This window comes from Scatophagus argus, chromosome 17 (assembly GCF_020382885.2).
Source record: "Scatophagus argus isolate fScaArg1 chromosome 17, fScaArg1.pri, whole genome shotgun sequence".
In the NCBI taxonomy this organism is placed as follows: domain Eukaryota; kingdom Metazoa; phylum Chordata; class Actinopteri; family Scatophagidae; genus Scatophagus; species Scatophagus argus.
The window spans coordinates 4,640,545-4,666,419 of NC_058509.1; the positions used below are offsets into that span (position 1 = coordinate 4,640,545).

At 45.4% G+C, this 25,875-nt stretch overlaps 1 protein-coding gene across 10 annotated transcripts in view; it reads right to left on the bottom strand.

Annotated features, from left to right (window-relative positions):
• Positions 1–25,875, bottom strand: part of pleca (plectin a) — an 88,010-nt gene that overhangs the window by 19,924 nt on the left and 42,211 nt on the right. For 5 of the 10 annotated variants that reach the window (XM_046416881.1, XM_046416872.1, XM_046416873.1 and 2 more), the window contains 12 exons: positions 13,238–13,299; positions 10,812–10,901; positions 8,695–8,772; positions 8,510–8,602; positions 5,333–5,499; positions 2,933–3,048; positions 2,602–2,708; positions 2,226–2,345; positions 2,037–2,132; positions 1,135–1,262; positions 371–464; positions 131–285 (listed from right to left, as the gene is read on the bottom strand). In XM_046416881.1, the coding sequence (XP_046272837.1) occupies positions 131–285; positions 371–464; positions 1,135–1,262; positions 2,037–2,132; positions 2,226–2,345; positions 2,602–2,708; positions 2,933–3,048; positions 5,333–5,499; positions 8,510–8,602; positions 8,695–8,772; positions 10,812–10,901; positions 13,238–13,299 (1,306 nt within the window). Of the gene's footprint in view, positions 1–130; positions 286–370; positions 465–1,134; positions 1,263–2,036; positions 2,133–2,225; positions 2,346–2,601; positions 2,709–2,932; positions 3,049–5,332; positions 5,500–8,509; positions 8,603–8,694; positions 8,773–10,811; positions 10,902–13,237; positions 13,300–16,072; positions 17,763–20,362; positions 21,022–24,315; positions 24,485–25,875 lie in introns of those variants that run through there. The other 5 variants (XM_046416875.1, XM_046416874.1, XM_046416878.1 and 2 more) reach the window with 3 other exon arrangements.

The following is a 25,875-nucleotide window of genomic DNA, read 5'->3' on the forward strand; positions in this document are numbered from 1 at the left end:
TACTGTGACATTTTGCTGAATTAACATTTGATTAAAAAAAAAACAGATTAGTACATCAGCTGATTCTGCAAACTATCATCAGTTGCAACACAATCATTTCAACTGTTTGATTAGCTTTTCTCTTTCGCACCTGCGATACATCTGCTCGGCTTGAAGGTGGCGTCCATCTTTGAGCAGCTGCACGTCATTGAAGAGGAGGCGGATCATCCCCTCGGCCTTTTCCAGGTCTGACTCCATCTCTGCCGCGTGCTGAGCAGGTTTCCCCGAGCTCAGCATCCTCACGTCCTGCAGCGCGCGGACAAAAGACGTCACGGCGCCGCGTGCGACTGGAATGATTTCTGGTAAAATAAATAAAAGGTCTGTGCCTCACCGTCTGCAGCAGGGTCTCCACCTGGTTGAGCTGCTCCTCGCACACCCCCGACTCCATCTGGACCTTACTGACGACCCTCTGAAGTCGCTCCAGCCTGCGTGGGGAGGGGGAGGGGAGGGTCAAAGGTCAAACAGCACTCGGGACAAAGTCGATTACAGTCAAATCAGCCCTGTTTTCTCTTTGTCTGATGCGATTAACGAAAGTTAAACCATGTCCATGATGAAGTAAAACTAATAGACTAGAAAACGACTCGAATTACTCACTCGGTCCTCCGCCGGAATAAATACTTCAACTCGTATCCCTGATGCATGAAAGCCATGATAAAGCTCTGTTTGTCCAGTAAAGCAGAGATGATATCTTTTTAAAAACTCCACAGTACTTTTATCAAGTCCTGGAAGAACTAAAATCAAAAGCTACGCCCTACCAGCCTCGTGACGCAAAAAAACAAAAACAAGCTGATCTGTCAAATGATCATTTTATTGTGAGGGTGTTGCCTTGGCGCCGGCACGGTCGTCATGTGTTTGCCCAAACACGATTTTTACTTTTCCACCCCACAAGGCCAACTTAGTTTCAGAGTGGACTTCATCATTAGGAAATGAGTCATCCTCATGGTCACACAGTAACCGTTGTGTGATGATTCATTTCTGATTTTTTTTCTTAATTTCTTGCTGTTTTAACAGTTATATTTAAAATAAGTGTCAAGTTTGCTTTGGCAACAGCGATGAGGATGTGATGATGAGCACGTGATGAGTTTTGGATCTCACCTCTCAAATTCTGTCCTGAGGAGACGCTCCCTCTCCAGTATGGCGATGTGCAGACGACCCCACTCCTTCTCCACGTCAAACGGGTGGTAACCCGGCGGCACTTTGACATGACCAGCCTGAACCGCACCCTGCAAAACCAGAAGCACATGAGGGCTTCAGCCGACCGCTGTTTTCGCTACTCCCCAGTTATCTTCTTGATTAATTGCTATCTAAAAACGTCAGGAAAAAAGTGACAAATGGTCATCATGATTTATCAAAACCAGCGTTAACGCTATTTAAATGTGGTGTTTTATCCACCCAACGATCAAAATATATTTTCATATATGACAAACAAATGCATCAAATAGCTCCTTTAACTTTACTGGTTAAAAGTTACCAGTTAAACTGAAAAATGACAGAAATAATCTGTCATCTTTCTGTAGATCAAATAATCTCGTCTAATAATCTTCTCCTGAACTCTTAAAACAAATAAATTAAACTGCAGTTAAACATACGGTGTGTCTTTCTGTTCTCTTAAACGATATATACTTCTATATGCCCAGTCTTTGATCCCCTTGTGATGAATTTGAACATATAGACTTCAAACATGTTTTACACGGTTATAAAACCAGACAGGTCTGAATGTATGGTGACAGAAAATCTTTTTAAGGTTTAGTTGTATACTCTGACATGCACTTTTAATCTGCTAACAGTCTGGAAAGGGTTCACAAAGTGTACAACAGGCATAAAAGATTAAGTATAATATAAAGTAGTAATTTGTCTCAAAGACCCAGTGATGTTTTAAACTTTACGGCACATATCCCAAACATGTCTGTGCAGTACAAAAATACCCTTGAAAACAGTCAGACGATTTTCTGATGATCATCATTTGATGATTTATTGGTGCTGCTGAAGAAACTCACCTCAAAAGACTTGAAGATGTGTTTGGAGCGATTCTTGTCGGCCTCTTTGGCGGGAAGCTCTGTTTCCTTAAACTTCAGAAACTGACGCCAAAGAACCTGAAAGTGAGCGAAAAGAATAAACTGAACATCAGCTTTGTTTATCGTCAGCCTTAGTTACACTGCCGTTGTGTTCTTTTTGAAGAATTTCACCTCAATCTCCTCGTAGCTGGTGGGGAACTTCTTCTCCTCAAAGACGAGGATGTGGTGTCTGATCCACTGCAGCAGCATGGTGACCAGCTCGTAATACTCCTGCCAGCGCAGCTCCAGCTCCTGAAGCACGCGCACACACACACACACACAGTTCAAGTCAGATTTGATGATCTTGGACCTCTGTTGGACCTGCCACTCTTAAACGACTACATATCATACCAAGATGACCATTTGGGCCCCGTTTAAAGCCTGAATCATAACAACAGCATACGTTGCACGATATATTTTACCACGCAGTTACTTGTCTCTGCTGTTTAGTATCTTTAGAGCGATGTGGACTAAAGATGAACCAATGCTGAGGAAGAGGAGGACTCACATTGGCTTTGACACCATCCTGAACGTCTGGTACCCTGGGCATGGCGTCGTACAGGGAGGAGACATACGTGATGATGGATTTCTCATCTGGATGGGGCACATCGACATCTGTAGAGAGGGAAAGAGAAGGCATGTAAAACCTGATGCCGTCACCGTGTGAAACGCAAGAGGACAGCAGGGTGTTGCTTGTGTTAGAGCTGAGAGGCGATAAACTGAGGATCAGATCGAAAGCCACACCTCAATTGTGAGAACCGTAAGGAAAAACAAATGTACACAAGCTCAAATATTCCCCCGAATTCAGGCTGATGGTGAATATTCCCGTCTTGTCTCACCCTCAGGGTCCAGCAGTCTGGTGACTCCCAGCTCTCTCTCCGCCACGCTGAAGGCCTGCTCCAGATTCTCCTGGTTGCTCTGTCGGTACACCTGACCCATGTCAATCAGAGTGGGCCTGTGAGTGGAAATGGGTGAAAATAACACCATTGTTACTGTCAGTCGACACTTTTCTTAAATCATGTGTGACAGATGAAAACGTACTCGTAAATTACCTTTTGACATTTACCTCACTTACTAGGTTTTTGAAATTTCTTAACTTTTTTTTTTTTTTTTTTTTTACCCGCCAGCTATAATTCCATACAGACGGCTGACAGGTTAGGAAAAAAAATTTTGCATATCAGAGTTGTTGCTGGAGGCAGTTTGATCATGTGAAGTGTGACTTCCCCAAGAGAGGAGGCAAGCAAAAACAAGAGTCCTAATTTCCAGAGAGGCTTAGAGTTCCCCCATTATTTTCTACAACAAAACACAGACGTATTATCTTTGGGTGCGCTTTGCCAAGATGGTAAGTGCGGTCTAATGAACATGTACGCACAAGCACACAGCATCCCATGACTTTAAGGGGATAAAAGCGCATCTTATGCCCCGAATACAGAAGACAAACATTCATACACTTGCACAACTCTCTGGATGTAGTATTCCTTGTGTGCTCGGCGTGGTTCTCTGTCCACATAGCAGGCCTGTCTGTAGGACAGCCTGTCCCTGCTCAGGTGGATGATGTGTGGATCGGATCCTGAGTCGTGCTCCTCGCTGTGGGAGCCTCGACTGGAACGGACCCCGGGGCTGTGGAAGCCTCGGCCCGAGTCAGAAGAGTTCTCGACGGGGACGTCCTCGCACAGCATGACCACCCGGTCCTCCAGGTCACTGACTGAGCCCGCCGTGCTGCTGGAGGCACTGTTCAGACGCCTCTTCCTCGAGGGAAACTTCCTCTTAAGGTTCAACATCATAGCAACGGTAGCAAAGTTCACAGCACTGAAGGAGTCCAAGCGAGTGAAGTTGGAATTTTTTTTTATTTAGCAAAAACTTGTGAAAAAGAATATCATATCTGTGGTATCTTTAAGGTCCTCCTGGCTGTAATCCCCTGGTATAATCCACAGTGTATCCAAATCTCTTCTTATTGAGGGTTTCTGTTCAGATTTGTCCCAGAGATCATTGTTGAGACGCTGCAGCTGTTAAATCTCTGCACGTCCTGCTCCTCCTCCATCAACAAGGAATCTGTGGCGGAGCAGTCAGCGTACCTGTGCTTTGCTACAACCTGCCGAGCCTCCTGTGAGTGTAACTCCAGGGCAGCCTTTTTTTCAGATCAGTGTGATACACCCACACCGTCAAAGAGAGCGGCCTCTCTTCTTCACGCCTAATGATGCCAGCTCGGGTTGAACATGTTATTTTTGTGTCGTGTGGCGAGCGATCCTGTAGGGTTTGCTTGTCTGCACAAGCACCAAGACTTAAAGTGGCACCACACCCAAAGTATACTGTTTTAGTATGAAGCGGGCGTCACCTGCGGTCTTGAAAGATGGCTGGTACAGTTTGTAGTTTTCTCGTTGAGGAGGTCAGCTGGATTTTCATGTCATTTCATGAAAAAGAGACTCTGACAAAGCTTTCACCGCTTCCTGCGGCAAGAACTGTTTTTTGGTGTTTTCAAACCATATTTTTGCTCAAGTATGACTAAATATGCTGCTACTGTCAGACGTGCAGCGCATTCATTCTCACCTTGACACAACAGTGATTGGAACACAATGAGACGAACAGCAGAGAAACTGGCTGCTGTTCGCTGCAGGAGAAGTTTAGGACACTTCAATGGACACGCCATTAAAAAACATTTAAAAAACATTTCACACTCTGTACAACTTGTCTTATCAGGCATCCATAACTCGTGTCTCATCAGATAAAGTTCAGCAACACTTTATTAAACAGCTGTAACTACTTTAATATGACTGCGTGCATTAACAATTTTTTTTTCAGTGTGAATGAATGAATGAAGCGCGGAGTTCAAGCCTGACTGGGCTGATATCCATCTCTGTTTGATTTAGAGTAACCTGACATAAACTTTTGTCCTGACAAGTCAAGTGTGTTGCTGTAAACCTCAAAGATTAATTTTGGCATTCCTGCCTGCGAACGCACTGCGATAAATAACAAAAAAGACAGCAAAACGAAATATGCAGGAGGTCACAGAGACGACCTTTTAGTTGTGTGTAAAATTCATGTCCTGCAGTGTTAAAGGATCCCAAGTCCAGGCAGGCTTTTCTAACCACAAAATGTTTCTGCTTGGTTTGAAAAATGCTTCGGTGCAACAGGTCTCCAAGACCTGCTTCCTTAGATCACTTCCCTGTCATCATACAGGTAAATGCCCTACAGGTAATGCCCATGCCCTAACCTTGATCTACTGAGGGTCGGTGTCTCACCTGTGTTTGTGTATGATGGCGTTGAAGAGCTTGCCATCCCTCCAGCTGGAGGTGAAGTTGTCGCAGCGCAGGCCCTGGTATCCCTCCACCATCCTCTGAGACCAAAGCAACAGCTTCTCTTTGGCCGTCATGTCGTCCGACTGGCCGTTCACCTGGATGTCTGAGATCTGGAGGAGGAGACGAAGTCAGCGCCATCGAGTGAGCAGATGGTAAACTTGCTTTTATTTCAGTTCTTAAAAAACAAAAAACAAAACAAACTGCACACCAAAGATGTTTTGAGCTGCTTTGTGGGCAGAGTTTTAATTCACCTTTTGTAAGTCACTTTGGACAAAAGCATCTCCCAAATGAACGTAGTGTAAAAAAGGGTGAAGAGATGATGCTCACATAGATGGAAAATTAACTGGCTCTTATCATAAATGAAGCTCTAAGTGCAGCGTTACATTTGTTAAAAGACTTTAACTGTAAAATGACTTTTACTTTGACAAGCTTGTGTTGAATATGATTTGAAGTGGTGGCTGAAAAGCTGGGAAACTTTTTCCAGATAGTTTGCCCGCAAATTTCTTCCAGACTTGAGATGAGTCACTCAGCCTCAGCTAACAAAAACCACTTTCACTCGAGGGGCACATGAAAACTGTTAAACTCACTCTATTGCAGAGAAACACAAACGCTTTGTGATTATATGTGAGCAAATCTGAAATAAAAAGAAAGTGGCAGATCGCGAGTCATAGTGCAAGTTCCAAAACTATAAATCTCAATAAACAAACCTAACTTTAACATTCTGGCTTCTGTAAATGAACGTTGGACTGTGCATCAAAACCCCCACAGGCAAATTCCTCTTTTTTAAGAGCAGCGCTGCAAAGCTATGAGTCACAAGAACTAAAAAAAAAAAAATCCCTAAATAATATATTATTTTGCATGAAAGAGGACAGACCACAAGACAAAGTGCAGTTTTAATCAAACCAGATGTTGTTTAAGGTGTGTTGTGCTGACACTGAGGGACTCGACGTGATTTTTGCGCTTTGATTGTGCAGCTGGTTGAGTCGCCGTGTTTGTTTTGCATTAAATCCATCGGCCAGTAGTTGCTGTCTGTGCCGGATCTGTGATCAGAAGTACAAACGGTCCCTGGTGTTTGTCCTGGTCCACCTGATGCGCCAGCTGGGTGGGGCTCTTGATAAAACTCGGCACAAGTTGTGAAAAGTTGCAACAATCACAGGAAAGTGAGGTGAACTTTAAATCCTACAGTGCTGTTGCTTTAACTTTGACTGTACGGCTCGTCTTGGTACAGAAAACTCTACTTCGTCAGGGCTGCACTCGCTTCAAAAGGACTAAATGCAACTTCTGTTTGGGAATTTGCTTTCTGTATGTCACAACTTTGGGATTTTTATCCAAAACTAAGACAGAAGAACAACTAAAAATGGGCCAAGTCTATTATTTATGCATGAAGCATTATTGCACTTCCAGTCCTGAAAAATGTCAGACTCTGACTGGAACAAATGTGTCTTTATTACTTTATAATATTTTCAGTGTTTCTGAATATATTGATGAGTCATCGCAGCGCTGACTTTCTTTTTTTTCTTTAATTTCTTTTTTTTAGCAGGAAAGGGTGGAGGAGTGAAAAAAGAAAGCATCTCTTCCTTCTGCTATTTTCCCTCCAGAAGGGAAACCCCGGTGCTGCAGTGTGGATGTGGGCACAAAGTGACTCAGACGCTGAATGGAAACGGGACCTCCGCCCTCGCAGCCTCTATTTAAGAGCGCAGAGAGGCTCCCAACTCCCTCCCTGTCACGAAGCAGGCCCGTTATTTATACCAGTCACCTGTGCATTAGCAAACTGTGAGCTGCACCTGGGGAGCACGGAGGAAATTCGCCATTGTTTGCGATGATTAACCTGTGCCAAAACAAAGAGCTTATGGGTTCGTTTGAGGAAATTAACGGCGGCCTGGTGACTAAGCCGACATTTATTTTGTTTGTTTTACCAGTTCAGCACATTAATGTTCAGAACAAATGTTTTCATCTCCCTCGAGTGAACGCTGAGCTGTCATTCCCATGTCTCCCACCAGCTTCCTCAAGGGAATCACTGAGTCACACGGGAAGGGAGAAAAGATCCCACATCCACATCCCAGCATACCCATCATAACCACTATAACATCAAAACATCTTCATGCATTCCCACTCCTTCCAAAATCTACCAAAACCATCTGCTAGAAGAATATCCAAACACTCCTTTTCCTCATCAGGAACATATCTGCCCACTGACGAATGTCTTCCTGCAATGTGGCTTCAGCTGTCGGTGGTGGTATTGACAACATCATACTGTGATCCCTTGTTCGAATGAAACCCCTGAGTTTAGATTTGCAGCAGCACAGGACCACAGAAAAGAGTGAAAAAGGCTTTAAAAACTCTCCAACATGTGAACATCCTCCATTAAAAATGAACGAATGGCTTTTTTTTTCTTCAGTGTTTAGTCTTTGTGCACTCGAGGGCAGGAGAAGCGGAGGTAGTTTGAGTATACTAAGAGCCAAAGCGCTGCCAAATGTCCAATAAAGCCCATTTGGAAATGATTGGCTGTTGGACTGTACTGCACTGTAACTGCTGTGTCAACATCAGCCTAAACGGAGGCTGCTGATTGAAGCCCCAAAGAGGGAACAACACTCTGATTTTCCTTACTGTGCAGCCACAGAAGTCAGCTCTATAAAAGGGATGTTGCTGGTGGAATGGAAGAATTTGATCTGTGCAGTTTCAAAGAGACACCACATGTGGGCTCAGGAAATGTGATTCAGCTGTTCCCAAGGGGGCTCAGTCTGTTCACTTTGAATACATGCTAAATAAGGCTGCAACAAACAATCGATGTGCCTATTATTTTAACGGTTGGTTGATAAATCTTTAAGTCTTTGAAATGTCAAAAAATTGTGAAAAAATTCTCAGCACAGTTTCCCACAGCCCCGAGTGACATCTGTGTACAGCCAACAGTCCGAAATACGTAATAAGTCTCTTCATTTCAGCTGACAAGGAAAAGTAGCAATTCCTCACATTTAAGAGGCTGCAACCAGCAAATGTTTGACAATTTTACTTTGAACCAAAATGCAGGTAAATGCAGTTTAAACACATAAAAGTTTAACTTCAATGCCATAGTCACAGTAACTCACAGCAAATTTAGCCCTTGAAGGTGTCCCACGTTACCTGGAAGTGAAGGATGATGGTCCATATCAGCCCCAGGGTCAGCTTGGGGTTTCCATCTGCAATGTCATCATTCCTGATGTTGACCAGTTTGACCTGAGAGGGGCACGGATACCAATGAACTACTGACTGCTCAATTATAAGTTTCCTGGCTCGATATTTTAAAAATGCTTTAATTATTTACTGACTTGTCTGTGTTTGAGAAAGTCCAGGGCGATCTGTACATTCTGCAGCTTGTGGAAGCGCATCCGTCCTTTCTCCCGCGGCTGCAAAAGACGAGAGGACACCGGACATCAGGCGGAGGGGACGCATGAGGTCCGACTGACCCACAAACAACAAGGCCCCGTGACTGAGGGGGAATTTCAGTCCAGCAAGACGTTCTGTGCTTACAACAAAGACCTGTTCTACCGTGTGAAGATCATCACAGTCATGGTTGTAACTTAAAACACAGCAAATTTGAAGCGTGATTCAAATTTTGCTCGGGTGTGATCGAAGCGCTTGGCCAGACCTTGTCCAGGTCTGACCACTTAAATGACCCTGAAATGGATTAACAAACCAGCCAGGATGTCTGCAGGTGAAAGCATGAGAATGAATGAGTCACGATCTCAGCAGGTTCCCCCAGTCATCAGTCACGATCCTCATTTTCTCTGAGACCCACAAACAGCTTTTTCCTGCTCCTCATGAAGCATCTTTTGCATCTTATTCTGTCTCAGATTTTATGTGCAGCGCAGTCCAATGGAGCAGCATCCACAGACAGAGTTACCCAGGAGTGATGGCCGTGACATGCAGTGGTGCTCCACACTTTAAGCTCTAAGCCAGTCTGAAGCAGAATCAGTCAACGCGTCAGGCTGCAGTGGCGAAGCTTCGGCTGCTGATTTCAATACAGTGAGGGAAAGCAGTAGCTGACCTTTGACTTTCAGAGCACGAATCGACTCAAGACTGATTTGATTCTGATACTCAGTTTGATAATCAACTTCCAGAGACGAGAAGCGTCCTTGAATTTCTTTTTCAAAATCAAAGCTGTATATTATTTTATATATACAGTATATAAATAAATATATTTTGTAACAGTGGCTGCGCAGCCTCCTCCGGTCAACATCTCACCTGGAATTAACCACTGCCACTACACTTGTTATTTTCACAAGTTTGAGTCTTATGCTCATTGATCCAGGTTTATTTATTTATTGCTTTAACTTAAATGTTCAGTTCAATACATATGCGGTTTCTAATAATTGTTCAGTTCTGACAGTGTCTAATATTTTTTTAACAGGGCAGAAAAACATATCAGTTGTTCAATCGGCTATCGGCTATCATTATAATATCAGCCTATTTTCTATTTTGTTTAAATGGCCACCGACAAAAAGCACTGGATTCGTGAACGTTGCTGTCAGGAAATCCAACTCAGAAGATAATGTGAGCGCTGTCATTTCTCGGAGGAAAAGGATTTTGCGTAAAAGCTCAGCTGTCTAAACTCCCTGAGATGTACGGTATTGTCCTTTAACTACACGGGAGTTAACAGGCATATTAAGAACAAAGACAGGATATTTATTGAGGTTACACTCTTGACGAATTTGAACTTCAATTTGAAAGACGTGAATTCACTTGCACTTCGTGTCTCGTGACGCCGTCGGCTCGCTGATAAAATGAAATAAGACGATGACGCTGACACAGAGAGGGGACAATACAGGGAGTGTGACTGTCAACATGCACAGCCCAGAAGCCACCTGGGGTGGTGACACATGCCACGCCCGAGGAGGCGGCGAGCCACGGCCCAGGCGCCACTCACCAACCGCACGTTCCTCACAACGTCACGTTCCCTCGGCTACCGCAGCAAGAGCATCGCACGAGAGGAAGGCAGAGGCAAAGGAGGGGAAAGGTCAGGGCAAAGGTCAGCAAACAGGAATTAGATAAAGTAAAAACCAGGGGTCAAACAAGTCAGTGCAGAAAGGTTACGAGATGGAAGCAAAGAATGAAAATTAGTGCTTTAAGGTTTTCCAAAACACCAGTGCTAAGGTAAGAAAAAGTAAAAGAGTGCGCATAACCTCAGCAAGTTCTGAAATGTCCAGAAATCTCCAAAGAATCAAAGTCAACGCATGCAAGAGTGGAGACAAGAAACCCTACAGAGTAACATTTGACTCAGATAAACATTTAGGGCGGATCAGACTAGAACAAAGATGACAGCAAATTAAGCCAGGAGGACAGAGGAGCAGGGACAATAAGAACAATACGGTCTGGACAGGACGGGTGGGGTTACAGCAGGACCGGGTGTCCTAAAATCTGAAGGTCAAAGGCCAGCGAAGCTCACCAGCGTCTCTCCAGAGAGCACCTCCAGCAGGGAGATGAGGTTGTGTCCATCTCTGAGGTCCTCGTACAGGTCAGTGATGTGTCTCTGGGCCTGGGGACAGAAGACAGGAGACATTTTCTCTGTTCAGTGACATATCATTGATCCTTTTTCATTCAGCCTCCCATCATGTCAGCACCAGTGGGGACACATAACACACACAGAACTGGAGCTGCCGACCGCCTCCACACTAACAGCAGAAAGGAGGTTCACACCAGGCACAAGGCCTTAATGTCTCCTAAAAATAAATTAAGCAGCTTGAGGGGACGAACCGACACACAACAATGAGGGGACCGGAGCTGCTGTCCACCTTCAGCAGTGGCAACTACGTCCACGTCTGGGGCTCATTTAAGGTTTTTTTCTCAAGGGTTTGTTTCCATGTTTTTGGCTGTCATTCATATTAATTTGACGCATGATGATCAGTTTAACCAGATAATCTGAGACGTTTACTTAAGAGGTGGAACCAAAGTCATTTCATAAAAAAAACACACAGGTTGGTCTGCAGAATCTAAAAGGGATGTTTTCAGTGGACAAATTATTGAGTTTTATTCCTGAGGTTTGCTTGGAGCCTCTCTGATCATTGGATCGCTTTTTTCCCCATCGTGTTGCTATGTCACCTAAATGCAGCAATAAAGCTGGTGAGTAATATATTTTATCGTAACCCAAAGGAAGGGTACGAGAACCACGACAAACCATCACAAACTCAAACTGTTTAATTTCTTAGCAGCTGTGAGCCGAACAACAGAACGTGTAAAGACAAGTCGCACTGCAGAAAAAGGCTTTCGCAGCAGTTGGGGGGTTAAAATGAGGGGACCAAAGGTCAGAGGTCAGCGGCTAAGGAGCTCAGGTAAAGTATGTCGGAGCGAGAGATGGTAAAAAAACATGGACACGGACATGCAGGCAGAAAAGAATGAGTCCACGCAGCACTCTGCTCACAGACAGCACCTACCTCGGCCTTCCAGTGCTGGTGGGAAAGGATGGGAGGACAGGATGAAGGATGGGAAGAAGAAACAGTTTGATGAGAGAAGAGACCCATGAGGGGAAAAGAATAAGAGACGAACATGTAGAGACACTGGTTTGATTTGACAGATGTTACACAAAGACAGGATCCTGATTGTTTGACATATGTTTCTGGTCTGGTTTGCACTGTGCTGGGACATGAAAACTTAGATAAATCTCAGAATAATGTCAGTAATCTGGAGAGACGTGTGAGACGACAGTAGATGGCACTTTTGAGCCAGCTGGCCACAGAAATGGAAACGTTCTTGGCCTCGCAGTTTAATCTCATGACTCTGTTGTGAGTCCACGAGTCCAAACCGCCTCGAGGGCAGCCAGGTCGCCGACCCGCTCCAGTCTTCTGGACGCATATCTGAGGGATTTTCCAACAAAGAAACGGCGACCAGCGACAAAAGCCTGTGAGTCATCTGGTGTCACAGGACGCACATGGAGGACGGCAGGCATTCTTCACAGTCGAACACATGCTTGACTTCCCGTGTGAAAACAAGGATTCTTCAAACCCGAACGAGTCGGCTGAGCCAAAACACTTCAGGCAGAGCAACGCCGCGCTTTAGTTCAGCTAAAAACATTCCCTGCATAGAAGTGCAGTTAGTAAAAGCACAAAGTTTGGCGTCTGCATTTTATGTAATCTAACCAACAAAAATGTACAGGTTACAAAAGTCTGCCTGTTGTTGTCATAACATCATGTCACACACACTTTATTCGATGCCTGCCCATTTAGATCATGAGTTACCCTGCACATCCAGGAGGAAGTGCTTCCTTTTTAAAGGTCACGGGCCAGAACACTTGACAAGTATTGCCTTACAGTATCAATGCTGCAAACACATTTAGCTCCAGCACCCAGATTCGGCGTAGGACGTCAGTCCTGGGGCTTCCTGTTCTCCCGCAGAGCCCTGAGAAGCCGACCTGAAGGTCTGGAGCCCAGATGTGAAACCGGCCCGGGATGCCGTTGTTCCAGGGCGGCAGCTAAAGCGAGGCCAGGTGTCTGTGACTCACTCCCTCACATGCATGCAGTTAAGTTTACAGTGCGGAGAAGCAATTTGTGTAATGTTTCTGACCTTTTCCGACGAATTTCACTTTTAGAGCCGAAATCTGATTGTGCTCCATATTCTGTTTCCAGTTTATCAGTCGCTGCTTTCAGGTAATTTTTTCCAGCAGACACTCGTAATTTAAGCCAGGTGGGATATAACTGCAGGAATTTAATTTAAATGGAACTAACGTGAGGTCGTTTAAGGACAGCTGAAGTCCTTCTCGTTGAGATCCAGCTGAGCTGAGGTGAATGTTTGATTAACTGTTTTTGAGCTTCATGATGTAGCTGAATGAACATTTGCTGTGTATTTGTATTAGTGGGTGTTGCTGAAGTGGGGTCTTACCTTCATCAGGTGCTTGTTCACCCATTTTGTGAAGGTCTTTTTCTGAACCCGATCCCGTTCATCTGTGGAGGGACAGATCAAATAGAGCCTCAGGTTAATGATCATTTCATGTGTTAGTGAAGGCCGCTGACATCAGAGTATCTGATTACTGTGAAACAATAACACAACTGGAAATGTTCACTAGGATTGATTATCTATCAAAGCAAACCCCAAGCATCCGCAAACTGACTTTACTCTCAGATCAGTTGCTGTCTGGTGTAATTCAAACTATAAAGTCTGCGTACTTCAGTTACAATCCTAAGTGTTTATAGTAGTCTATAGGATCGTTATGGGTTACATAAACTCTACAGACAAAAGTATTTGGACATTTGCCCATCACACCAACAGGGACTTTAAGGCCATTACATTCTAAACACACAGACAGCTTTGCAGCTCTAACAGCTTCCACTCTTCTGTGAAGACTTTCCACAACATGTTGGAGTGTTTCTGTGGGAATTTGTGCCCATTCATGCAGCAGAGCATTTGTGAGGTCACACACTGATGTTGGACCAAAAGGCCTGGCTCACAATCTCCGTTCCAGTTCATCCCAAAGGTGTTGGATGGGGTTGAGGTCAGGACTCTGTGTGGGCCAGTCAAGTTCTTCCACACCAAACTCATCCAACCATGTCTTTATGGAGCTTTGCTTTGTGCACTGGGGCACAGTCGGAAGTTGGAAGCATAGCATTGTCCAAAATGTCTTGGTATGCTGAAGCATTAAGATTTCCCTTCACTGGAAGTCAGGGGCTGAGCCCAAACACTAAGAAACAGCATAAAGGGTGGTTGTATACATGGTGTTTGTGCACCAGCTGGGAACAGTTAGCCTAAGGATAACTTTCACTCTCAGACTGATTTATTTAAACATTTTTTGAGACCTGAGGGAGCACAACTATCTGGTAATCAACATGAAACAAAATCCCCAAAATAAATAAAATACAGAATTCTGTGTCGGAAATAATAAAATATTTATCTTTATCTTTAGTCATCCCATAACCCCTAAAATTTACTTTGTGACCCATCCAGAAGGGTCCTGACCACCGATTTAGAAAATGGTTTGCAGTAAACATAATTTTTATTTTCCAGGCTAAAACATCCAAAACCGCAGTTTTTGGTCCCACGTCTGATGAGACTCTGGAGGGAAACATCACTTGTTGTTGTCCCAGAGCTACAGGCAGGCTGCTTATATCTGTGCCCCCACAAAGCCTGAAACCAGAGCACCGAACGGCGACAGAGGCCGCAGGAGATGCTTAAGGTGACACAGGAAGTGACTGTACTACAAGAGGGGAGGCTCTAAAATCAGTGCGTCAGAACAAAGAAAGGTGTCACGCTTGTCAGGTGAAACACAGGTAAATTAACTCCGACATCCCTCAGACTAGCACCTCTACGGGAACGTGTTCCACCTTGTAAGGCCGTTCCTTTCCCTTTTAGTTTTGATTTCACGGTCCGGCTGATCCAAACAGGATTCTCGCATACCAGCAGGAGCTGAATATGTTGTGCAATGGTTTTCATCGGCCGTGCAGATAAAACAACCAAAAGAACGCTTTCACCTCTTCACAGTAGTCCTTCAGTGAGTGACGAGGGCGGCTGATAAACACAAGAGGCCCGGCATAACAAAACAAAGTCTGTCTTCGAACGAGAGTGATTAGGATTCAAAGTGATGTGACTTAACTGTCGCAGATTTTCAAATCTTACGAGACAATGGAAACCATTATGAGCGATTTTCTAATCAGTCAGTGCAGCGTGAGGAGCTTGATTTCATTATCTGGATGAGAGCTGACATGAAAGCTCGTGTAGCAGAGCTGATCAGATGAGGAGGGAACAACAGAAACTAAATGAGAGGACATCCCACAGGGCCAACGCCCAGTCCAGAGTGGCACTATGTCCATGACTCACCAACACGCCTGTGACTTCCAGAGTCTGAACAGAGAAGTGAAATAAACCTCAAAAGCGGAGAAAATCTACTATGTCATTTGATCGCGAGCACATGACTTTGACTCAAGGTTGTGATTAAAAAACAGGAAAAAGGGATTATTTTGTACAAGCAGTTCACATGCCAGAGGACATCGTTGTTTCCTTATGTCATTAAACACAACGTGAGGAATCAATGCCAGGCAGCGGCTGCAAGCTGCGCTTACATTTCCAAACCCACGCTGCTGACATGCGTGACACACATCAGCAAGCTTCAACTGATTCCTCTTACAGGTTATGGGTTTTACTGCAAACTGAGTGCTGGATGTTTCATTTCATTGCTCAAGTCAAAGAAACTTTAAAGGTGTGGTGTGAGATAACGGGTCTGCTGAAAGAAGAGCAGCGTTTGTTTGTCCGGGTGCAGCTGTAATGTGCAGTGACACACACAGAACGAGACAACCTGTGTGTGTGTGTGTGTGTGTGTGTGTGTGCGTGTGTGTCTGATTAATGCATAAAAACACGTCGTTTGATTTTTCAGATAGCCTGTCTGTCTAAATGGCAGCCTTTCCTCTGATCAGCTGTTAAAATAAATAATAAATTTAAATATCTTTACTAGTTCAACTGTTTCCAGTGTCAAATGGGTGTCAGCACAGTTGACCAATAAAAAGAGGGGACTCCATGACACATGAAGAGGCGGGACAAAGAGAGGCAGAAGACCACCGCAGACGAAAGCAGATTCTACCTTTCACACACTGAACTACCATTAATTCGCAGTTTAGAAGAACAAAAATACATATTTTTAAACTTGATTGAACCACGAGCTGAGAAAAAAACAAACTTACTTCTAATCCAGCACTACTGGAACAATATAAAGATGGTGACAAACTCTACCTTTCCTGTGATCCATGGCCCTGAGTATCCCCTGGTAGTAGGAGTCCTCTATGAAGACCATGTCACTGCCCACACTGTCAGAGGAGTAGTTTCTGAATCTCTGCCCCATGGCCATGCTGGAGTTACACCTCAGTGATCCAAATCTAAACAGAAGCCTCTGCAGATTGGGAGGCGATGTTGTCTGCTTTGTGTGCCTGAAACACTGCTTCTCAGTGTGGGATCCTGTAGTTAAGTGGGAGTGTTCGAGCCACCGCTTCAGTTCCTGAACACAAGTCTTACTCCCTTTTTTTCCCACCCTTTGCAGTCTCTGACATTCTGTGCTCCAACGTCCTTCTTTTTTTTTTCACTGGCTCTTGCAAAATGCCTGCCCGCAGGCTGCGATGTCAGGAGCTGTCAGTCACCACAAAGTGGTCTTTGGAAAGAGAGTGGGAAGATTCTCCTCCTGGCCCTGCCCTGCTATGTGCTATGTTATGTACACCCTGACCCCACCCACCGAACCACACCTCATCAAAGACCCTCAGCTGTAAGCACCCAACCAAAACAGACCCCTACAACGGCTTCATGTAAATTCAAAAGCAGATGTTCGGGCTGTGGCTGCAGAGCTTCTGAGTGCTTGAACACTTTTGTACCGCTGCTCCCAAATATTATCCTTAAAGATCACAGCTCTGTTAAAAGTTCCTGCAACAACAACGAGGCGTTTTCATGCCTATCTGGTCACTTTTAAAAAGTGCTAAACGGCCAAAAACGTTATGAGCCCTGTAAGGGGAAAGAGTGAGAGAAAGGTCAGAGGTCAGGATAGGCTGCAGAACAGAAGCCCTGCAGATGAGCTGCACAAACAGGCCTTTGACTTGAGTCATCTGGCTGTAGGGAAGACAGTTCAAAAGGATCTATCAACCACACCATACACATCACTAATCAAGAAAAGGGGGACATTTCCTCAATTAAACCAAGCTGTGTGGTCCACCGGAGCCTGTAAACCCCCAACTGAAATGCATGTGCAACACCCAACGGTCGCCAGCGTGTGGTCGCAGGCTGGACATACCACACAGCACGACAGAGCCTCAGTGACACGGCCTGTTCCTGAATACGGAGGAAAACATGGCAGCAGGCGGCCGAGCCAGGCGGTGGAAACAAAGTCAGCCATTTCTCGACACGGTACAATCACAAGAAAACCTCGAGCACGGGCGCTCTTCCTCCATCAGGACAAAATTACGGGAAAAATTACGGGCGCTGGTGGTTTTGTTTCGACATACACGAAGGAGATGCTTTTCACAGAAGAGGAAGGGGTTTGTCTACAGAAGGGAATCCAGCAGCAGGAAGAAGAACAGAAGCATTTAAGCATCTCTAATGAGAACAACCTGTGAGATCAAATTTGATTTGAAGCATTTGGCTTGGACTGCTTCTCTTACATGGATTTCCAGCCCAAAGCAAAAGTTTCTCTCGAGCCAGTAACACGAACTGACAAAACAGACAAAAAGGGCAGCAAGACTTTCCAAAAACTCTTATTAGAGTAACCTCACACTGCTGTGGAAAATGATCCCAGGCACAAAGCGGCCATTGTGGTTGTGTGTGGACAGCCTGAACAGTGTGCGTCTGTTTGCATGAGCGGTGAAAGAAAAGGAGAACTGTTATGGCTGCATCTTTTTCATGCAATAAAACTCTTCAAACATCTTCTGTTCATCTGGGCAGATAATCGCCACCACACCAAAACAAAAAGCAAAAAAAAAAGCAGAGCAGCTCCTTTTTTTTTTTTTTTTGAAAGTCAAGAATTCGGGTCCGACAGCACCTACATGCCTGTAACACCTTGCACCTTTGGGAGCATCACTTTTCCGTGCAGATACTGACATTAAGTCTGCAAAGGATTTTTCGGATGCCTTCACAGGGAGGTGGCTTGTTGGGACTTGAGAAATGTGCGCTACTGATATTACACCTTCACCAGACCTAAACCCGATCTTATACGCTGCATATGCTCCAAAAATCTAATCCTAAAGTTAAAATCAGTAAGGACAAAGAGCAATGGGATTCTCTGGTGTCTCTGGGATCAGCACTGTAGGCCGCAGGCTGTTTGAAAGAGAATTTCTACAAAGATTTATGAACTCCAAATTTCAAACATCCACTTGCAATTGGCTCTCCTTGCCCAACTGTATTTTCATTATCGCAGGAGTCCGATGGTGAAGCTCAAGAAAATTGTTTGCAAAATAACAAATCTGTCACGATTTCAAAAAGTCATGATGCACTCAGGAATGGCAGCAAGGACACGTTTGAGTTATTGATTTAAAATCAAAAAGAAACAAAAAAATAATAATCACAGGCACTTTTGTGATGGTCTGAACAAACAGTATCAACAACATGCTGGTGGGTGCACACAGTGCAGGACCGTGTGGACGTTCCTCTGATAAAGCCGAGCTGATAGGAGTTTTGTGATGATATTTCTGCAGTTAAAAGCATCCAGGCCCCCGCATTCCTCCTGAGGGCGCGTCCACCCTCCTCACAGACAGGGGGAGCCGCCTCTCTGCGATAACACCACCCCGAGCGCAAAAAAACCAAAACAAAACAACCCCCCCTCCCTCCATCTGCCTGTTGATATGTGCAAGTGACAGCATGCGATGTCAGCCCCACTGGATACAGGAATGTTAACCAACACTGTGCATCATCTGGCCCAGCAGGTCCTGATGGGGTTTGTGATGGAGGGACGATGGTATGAAAAGCTGGACGGTTCGGGGAGGAACCCTCCCAGGGTGAGGAATGGAAGTCCCAGGGCATTATGGGAAAGATAAAACCTGGAGATGGCATTGAGGGCAGAATAAAAGCAGGCACTACCACATAATAAGACCGAGCTCTGTCTGTTATTATAACTGCAAGGAATTTATTCCTTTTCAAAACAAACTCAGGTGCTGATAGTCGGGGAGTTTGAGCGGAGCTTTGGGTGATGCAGATGGACAATAAACCCAACGAACCCAAAAAGCAACAACATTGAAGCATGTCTTGTTGCCCTTTAATGCTGTCCTTGAATTTGACTCCCACTCGCTTTTGCAACAGGAGTAGTATTTTCACTGAGTGTGCACATGTAATTAGCCACACATGGCGTTTACAACCTCGCGGTTATGAAAATATGAGCACAAGATAATTGCTGGGTTTATGACCTTCACATGCGAGGCCAATTAAAGAGAAGATCGTCTCATTCCTCAACGCTGTTTGTCTCCCTCTTCTGCTGGAAAAGCCGCACTACAAAACACATGAAATATGTCATAATGTGCTATAATTCACTTTAATGTGCAAGTAGTAGCTGACAACCTTTTGGCTCTAATCAGGATTCAGACTACTGCAAAAGAAAGGCCAAAGTCCCTCGAGGTCCAGCGGGGTTGACTCATATTCACAGTCAGACATTTTTAAACATGGGAAGAGTGATTTGTGAGTGGTTGCCAAGACGACAAAGCAAAAACACGCAGAGGCTTAAGGAGTCCGTCGGCGTGATGTTTACAGAGGAGCATTTTGGCCCCAAACCTCTAGAGGACTCATTTCACTCACAGCACATGAAAAGTCCACAGAGACACAGACAATCAGAAGATGAGACCGATTACAGATAAAGTCTGTCACACATTCAGGCGCTATAATCAGAAAGTAAATAAACACTGAGTAAAATATTCATTCACGCTGATGACTCAGGCTGAGCGCGAGCCTCAGAACACAAACTGAATGCTTACTCAAACTGTCAACACACTGATTGTGTCCAGACACACTCACACACACACACACACACACACACACACACATCCTTTCATCATGTAACACACTCTTCAGTGAAGAGTTTTTAAGATAAGGATGGTCAAAAAAAAGTTTGACTAAAGTTTCACAGCAAGGAAATAATCACATTTGAGAAGCTGAAAAATGTCGGCATGTTTACTTTAAAATCTACTTAAGAAAACGAGTGATTAGATAACCTAATCAATTAGCCCTGTCTGCCCTACAGTCCACCACCAGCTGCTTTGTGGGAGTGGAGGTGGGGAGGTTGTTGTTATCAGTCATAATCCCAATTATCTTTGTGTCAACTCCTATGAAAGTGCAATTAAAGTTAATAAAACAGCGACAAAATAAGAACGATAAAAATCTTAGTTGCTGAGATACTTCCTCGATCACCCCTCTTCAGACCCACAGGGCTTGTTGTATTGTGGGTGGAGGCATGGAAAAGGTTAACAGCATCCCCGTCACCCAGCAGCCCCTCCCAGAACCGGAACCTCCTCCTATTACAAGCGCGGGGAGACGGACGCAGCTGCTGGCGGTCGGACCTACCTGCGCAGCACATTCGGCTGTACAGATGAGACCCCACTTCTCCGCAGCTCATTTCGTGAATGAAATTAGTCCGTCGATATAAAATTTCCCTCTCCAGGCTGCCGTACCAAGCCGGCAGAGCAGCGCGCATCGTATCCTCCACCCCGGCCATCCTGACGGTGTTTGCGCGGCACGCAGCGCACTGGACCTTCTCGAAAACGCCCCCTCGACTCGCTTTTTTCTCTACCAGCCCTCGAAAACTTTTTCCCCCTCTCCTCTATCCGAGCCACATGAGGAGGGGGTGGGGGGGAGAAAAACACACACAGGGTCGTGTCAGATTGCAGACTCTTGGTCACAAGCCCGGCCCACTTTTGTTTGGTGAGATGAGCCGGAGAGCTGTGCGCTGCTCCATCGCCACGCTCTGCCGTCGTCTGCGGGTGGAGCGCGTAATAACGACTTGTGCCATTAAAGCGCGCCTGGGAGGGACATCCCTGACAGCTTCATATACACACTGCTATGTCCCTATTTTAGCATGTGTGGTGTCTGTGACTCTTCGAGGGTTACGTAACCCTCCACATCTCTCAAATGCAAAATGCAAATCAGGATCGAGAGTAACTTCTGGGAAGACGCAGCCGGTGAGACGACGCGGTCTCCTATTGTCCCACAGTGTGCGCGTTCATCGACAATCATCACCCCGTCCACCCACCCACTCACACACACACACACACACACACACACACACACAACAGCTGTGGCTCATAAATAACGTCAACAGGGAAAGCTTGTTTTCTCCATTTGCATCCTGAATAGTTCACATGCAGGAGCAGGTATCAACTTATTCTCAGGTGAGAGCAGCAGGTAAACCACCTGACAGTAAATACAGTCTGTGTCACAGCAATTAAAATTCTTTCGTAAAGTGGGCTTGGGTTCTCTGAGTTCTGGCTGTAGGACTGCAGTTTGAACATTGAAACAACAACAGTAAAGCTTTTTAGCAGTCAATACAAGCTGAATAAAAAGCATAAAAACTGCAAACATTTAAATTAAAAGCACATTGTGTCCTGTGTCTAAACTGTTTGCCTTTAACTGTCTGCCACAAAACAGTCAAACGTTAACAAGGTTAAAAAAAACTTAAAGCAACAGCCTTTGAGGTAGTTTTTAGATATCCAAAGCAAGAACGATAAGCAACATCCATCTGCAGGGCTATTCAGCAACATTCAAATGTTACAGTAAACCACAACCTGTGCTTAAGGTTAAGAGAACCGACTGTACAGAAAACATCAGCAAATTAACTCTGTTTTGTGTTAAACTGATGAATGTGCTCAGAAGTTTGCAGCAGCAGCCAGTCCTCTTAAAAGGAGCGACCCAGACTTTATCATGAAGCGTGACGAGGAGACATGGTTGGCCTTTCACCCCCCCTGATGAGATTCACAGATGAGGGACAGGCCCGGCAACCAGCAAGGCTGTCACACTGTATTGTTTAGGGCATGTGGGGACGTAGTGGGTGCGCATTGTTTTCAACACTTGGCGTTCCTCACCAAAACCATGTTTTTTCACTTTTCAGAGCAGGCAGCCCGCCCTCCTCAAGTCTCTCATTACTGCCACAGTGAAAGGAGACAGGAAAGTGAGTCACAGCTGCACAGCGCAAGCCAAAATTTAAACCCGGTCCTACAGCGTGCTGTATGTGGCACGCGGCTCAGCAGACACAAGCCGCCAGTCCTGTGGGCCGTCCGCGAACACTGGCTCGGGTGTGGCTTCCTAAATGGATTAAAAAGTCTGGCGTTGGTGAAGAGAATGAAGCGCTCTGATCTTTTGAGTCTTCAGAAGGAAAAAGAACGGAGAAATAAAAACGGGGGGCAGCTTTAAAGAGCGTTAAAGCGGAGGTCAAAAATCAACAGAAGCCTCTGGCAGAACCCCCAGCGGTTAACAGAAATGCATAAGCTCTCAGTACAAATGACTCTTTAATTATGTAAGCACCAACAACGGCACTCAGATTCATTTAAAGGTCCCGAGGATCAGCGCGAGGCCTCGTGAAGGAAAACCAAAGACGTCCTCCTGCAGTTTGTTATGACTGTATCCAGGATACACAGTCCACCGTCCCCAGTGTCAGGTTTACGGCCAGCCGCCATGTGTGGCACTCGGAGAGCTTTTTTTAAACCTGACTCTGCGTTAAATCCCTTTAACCTACTTTCACCTTGCCGCTCTGTCAAAGGCACCTTGTTGCTCTGGTAAACTGTACTTTTAAACTTACACAAGCCGTGTCCTTACGTCCAGCATGTGACTCTGCAGATGTCTGATTCGCACTGGACATGGTAAACAATGACCACACTTCCGGCACGAAATCAATCGCAAAAACCTCCCACCGCTGTTAAAAATACATCAGTGAAGTAGAGGCAGACACCCAGGAGAGGCCATTTGACCGTTGCTGATGAACGGGGTGTAGACTTATTGTCTGCACTGCGGCAAGCGGAGAGCTGGAAGCAGATCTCTTCATATGCAAAACTGCTGGATATTGACAGAAGGCAGAGATAGCATGCAGTCTGGTTTTGCAATGCAGTGTTTGCCAGTAATTTACCAGTCAAACCACTTGTCAGGGCAACCTTTATTTGATCAGTACTTATGTGCAAAGTTTACGGGGTATAAATACACTCATGCCGCACAGATGAGAAGAGGACAGGTGGAGCAAACTAGTCCCTTAAAGTGGTCTTTGTTTTTTTGGGGTCTGTTTCTTGTTCTGATCACTGTCACGAAAGTGACTCATCCTGCTATAACAAGCAAAGTCCGTGTTGTCACTGAAAACTGCTCTTATCTAGTCAAGGTGTGTCCCCTCTGACGTCCTCCAAAAGGGAATGTTCACTTTATCACCCAATCCAGACATCTGAGAGAGATGAAGGGAAAGTAAAGTACTTGGCGTCAGTTTAGCAAAACAGCCACGGTTTATCAGGATGGTGTGCAAATTACAAACCATTTACAGCTCAGTTTATTGAAAGTGCGAGTGACAAGCACGTAATGAAGCTGTGATGTGACTTGCGGCGATGTTTGAGGCTGCTAACCTGTCTCAGATAACTTTGCTCATTTGTTTCTGAGTGCCTGCTGGTCAAACTGGTTTTTCACAATACTTTCAGAGGCAGGAAAAAACCAAAAAAAACAGTCACCCTTTATCTCCACCTGCGGAGTGTCAGTCAGACATCCTTTAATTTGCCTTGGGGTGTGTCTCCTGCAGACGTGTGTTAGACAGCCGCCATTGTGACGAACTGTGTCAACAGTACAACAAGCCTGAGTGAGGTGTGTCCGACGTTACAGGCAACCTTCAGGTAATTTCATGGGATCCATTAAGAGATTAATTATTTTTATCCTCTGGTAACACATATCTGCTTTTGTCCAGTAATTTGCATATGAAACCTTTTAACTCCCTCCAAGAGGAAACCGGCTGAACAAGCCTGCAACAACACAGACGTAACCACAAGTGAAGGTACTCTGAACAGTCAGGGACTTCAGCTCACACAACTCAAGCCAGATCTCTGACAGTACGGGCATAAACCAATGAGGCAACTTTTTTTAAACAAAAGACTTTACTGGGAATAACCCCAATCGAGGAGCAAAAGCTGATGCTGAGGTGCACACGTCAAAGATCTGACGAAGCCAAAACCCTCCAGTCGACCAGATTACCCCCTCCCACCCCCAGCTCAGCAACGTCAAGTCACAGCCGGCATTTACAGGGTTAACTCCGACATGTCCGTACCACAGGAAACCGAGACGTGTGAGGGGAAAAAAAGGAGAGGGGGTGAGTGAGGAAGAGAGAGAGACGTGTGCGCACGCAAAAACACTCAGGACAAGAGAGCAGAGACGACGGAAGAAGACAGCCGGCAAGAAACTATTTGCACAGAAACACCTTTGATCCAACTTCCTCTTAAAGGCTGCACCGTCACCCCTCCTGAAGTAAGCCTCGCAGCGAAGACTTTCCCAGCTTTGCTTACCTTGCTTCTTGCGCACTCTCCACTGCCAGACAGCGATCAAGGTAACAATGTGGCCCACAACCACCAGGGCTGGGAACACATTTCCAGGGGGGCTTGCCGGCATCGGGCCTGGTACAAAGTGGAGAGTCCCAGGCTCTGAAGACAGGTGGAAAGGCTGGGCAGGGGTGTTGGTGGGGGTTGTAGCGGTGTGGGGGAGGTGAAAGGTGAGGGGGAGTGGAGGGGAGGGGGAGGAGGTGGGGGCGCCTAGGGGTGTGGAGCCATCGTGGACTTTAAAACAAGCGGCGCAGCCAAGTTGTCCGTGACTTTTTACGAGAGAGAGAAGAACGAAAGAGCACCCCTCCCTCTCCTCTCTCCCTGTGACTCAGTCCTCTGGCAGAAGTGGCTCCCTCCCTCCCTCCCTCTCCTATTTCCCAGTACTTTATACTCCAACAAGTCCTCTCTGTCCTTTCTACCCACTCGCCTTTGTCATTTTAAGTTGCATTTATTTTAAAAAATTAGCTCTAATTCGTCCAGCACAAGACAAGGCGTTCAAAAGGAGTTCAAAAGACGTTTTGTCCTCGTCCACGGCTCAAGTGACTCCACTGGTTTTTCTCTACAGCAACTGGCTCGCTGCTTCCCTCGCTCGCTGCAGCCTATCTGCAGGAGTTAATAATATATGAGGCTGTTTTGTGTAACACACACACACACACACACACACACACATTCGGGTCAGCCTTGATAAGAAGCAAAACTAAGCACGAGTGAAATTCACCTTCAGCCAGTCAAAGTTTCCAACTCATTCACTCCATAGGATTTACTTTAACCCGCTGAAGCCTCTGCAGTTATTTTCCATCATGGTTCACGAGTCACAGATCATCCAAGGCCAACCCCTTCCTCTTTTTTCCAAACATTTTGCACTGAGGCCGTGCCTCCCCATTTTATTTTTCCCCTCACTATCACTTCATTCTCGTTCTCTAACTTTACTATGCTTCCCTAATTGCTTCCTTATGTTTGGACAGGACATCCAGAGCCTATAAGCTTCCCAGAAGCCTGCAGTATTTAACTGTTTTACCACCGACCATTTCAAAATCTTCAAAATACCAACTGCTTTTTTTAACCCCTAAATCAGAAAGTGCTTTTCATTTTTTCCCCTGGTCAAGCCCTGTTATTAAAATACTGCTGCTTCAGCTTGACGGAGTCCCTTTCTGGCAGTGTCACCGTGAGCGAAGTGATTTACACATTTTCAAACCCGTCAGTCAGCTATAACTACAACCACTCTGTCGCTGCACGATCACCAGCGAATTCTTCGCTAAGCATTTTCACCTCAGGTTCTCAGGATTAAAGCAACATGCCTTTTGTACCATGCCTAGTGTCGCCTCAGGGCTTCCTACAGAGCTGTGCAAGGACTTCAAGCCCTTGACACAACAGGGATATTTTTCTTCAAGGCTAACAGTGCACACACACAACGTGCCCTTTTGTCACTGTCGAGACATCAAAAGCATCTCGCTGCGGGCAAAACAGCATCTCTGCTGCTCTCTGTGTTGTGAGAACATCGAGCAGGGACCATCAGATGGTGTGCCC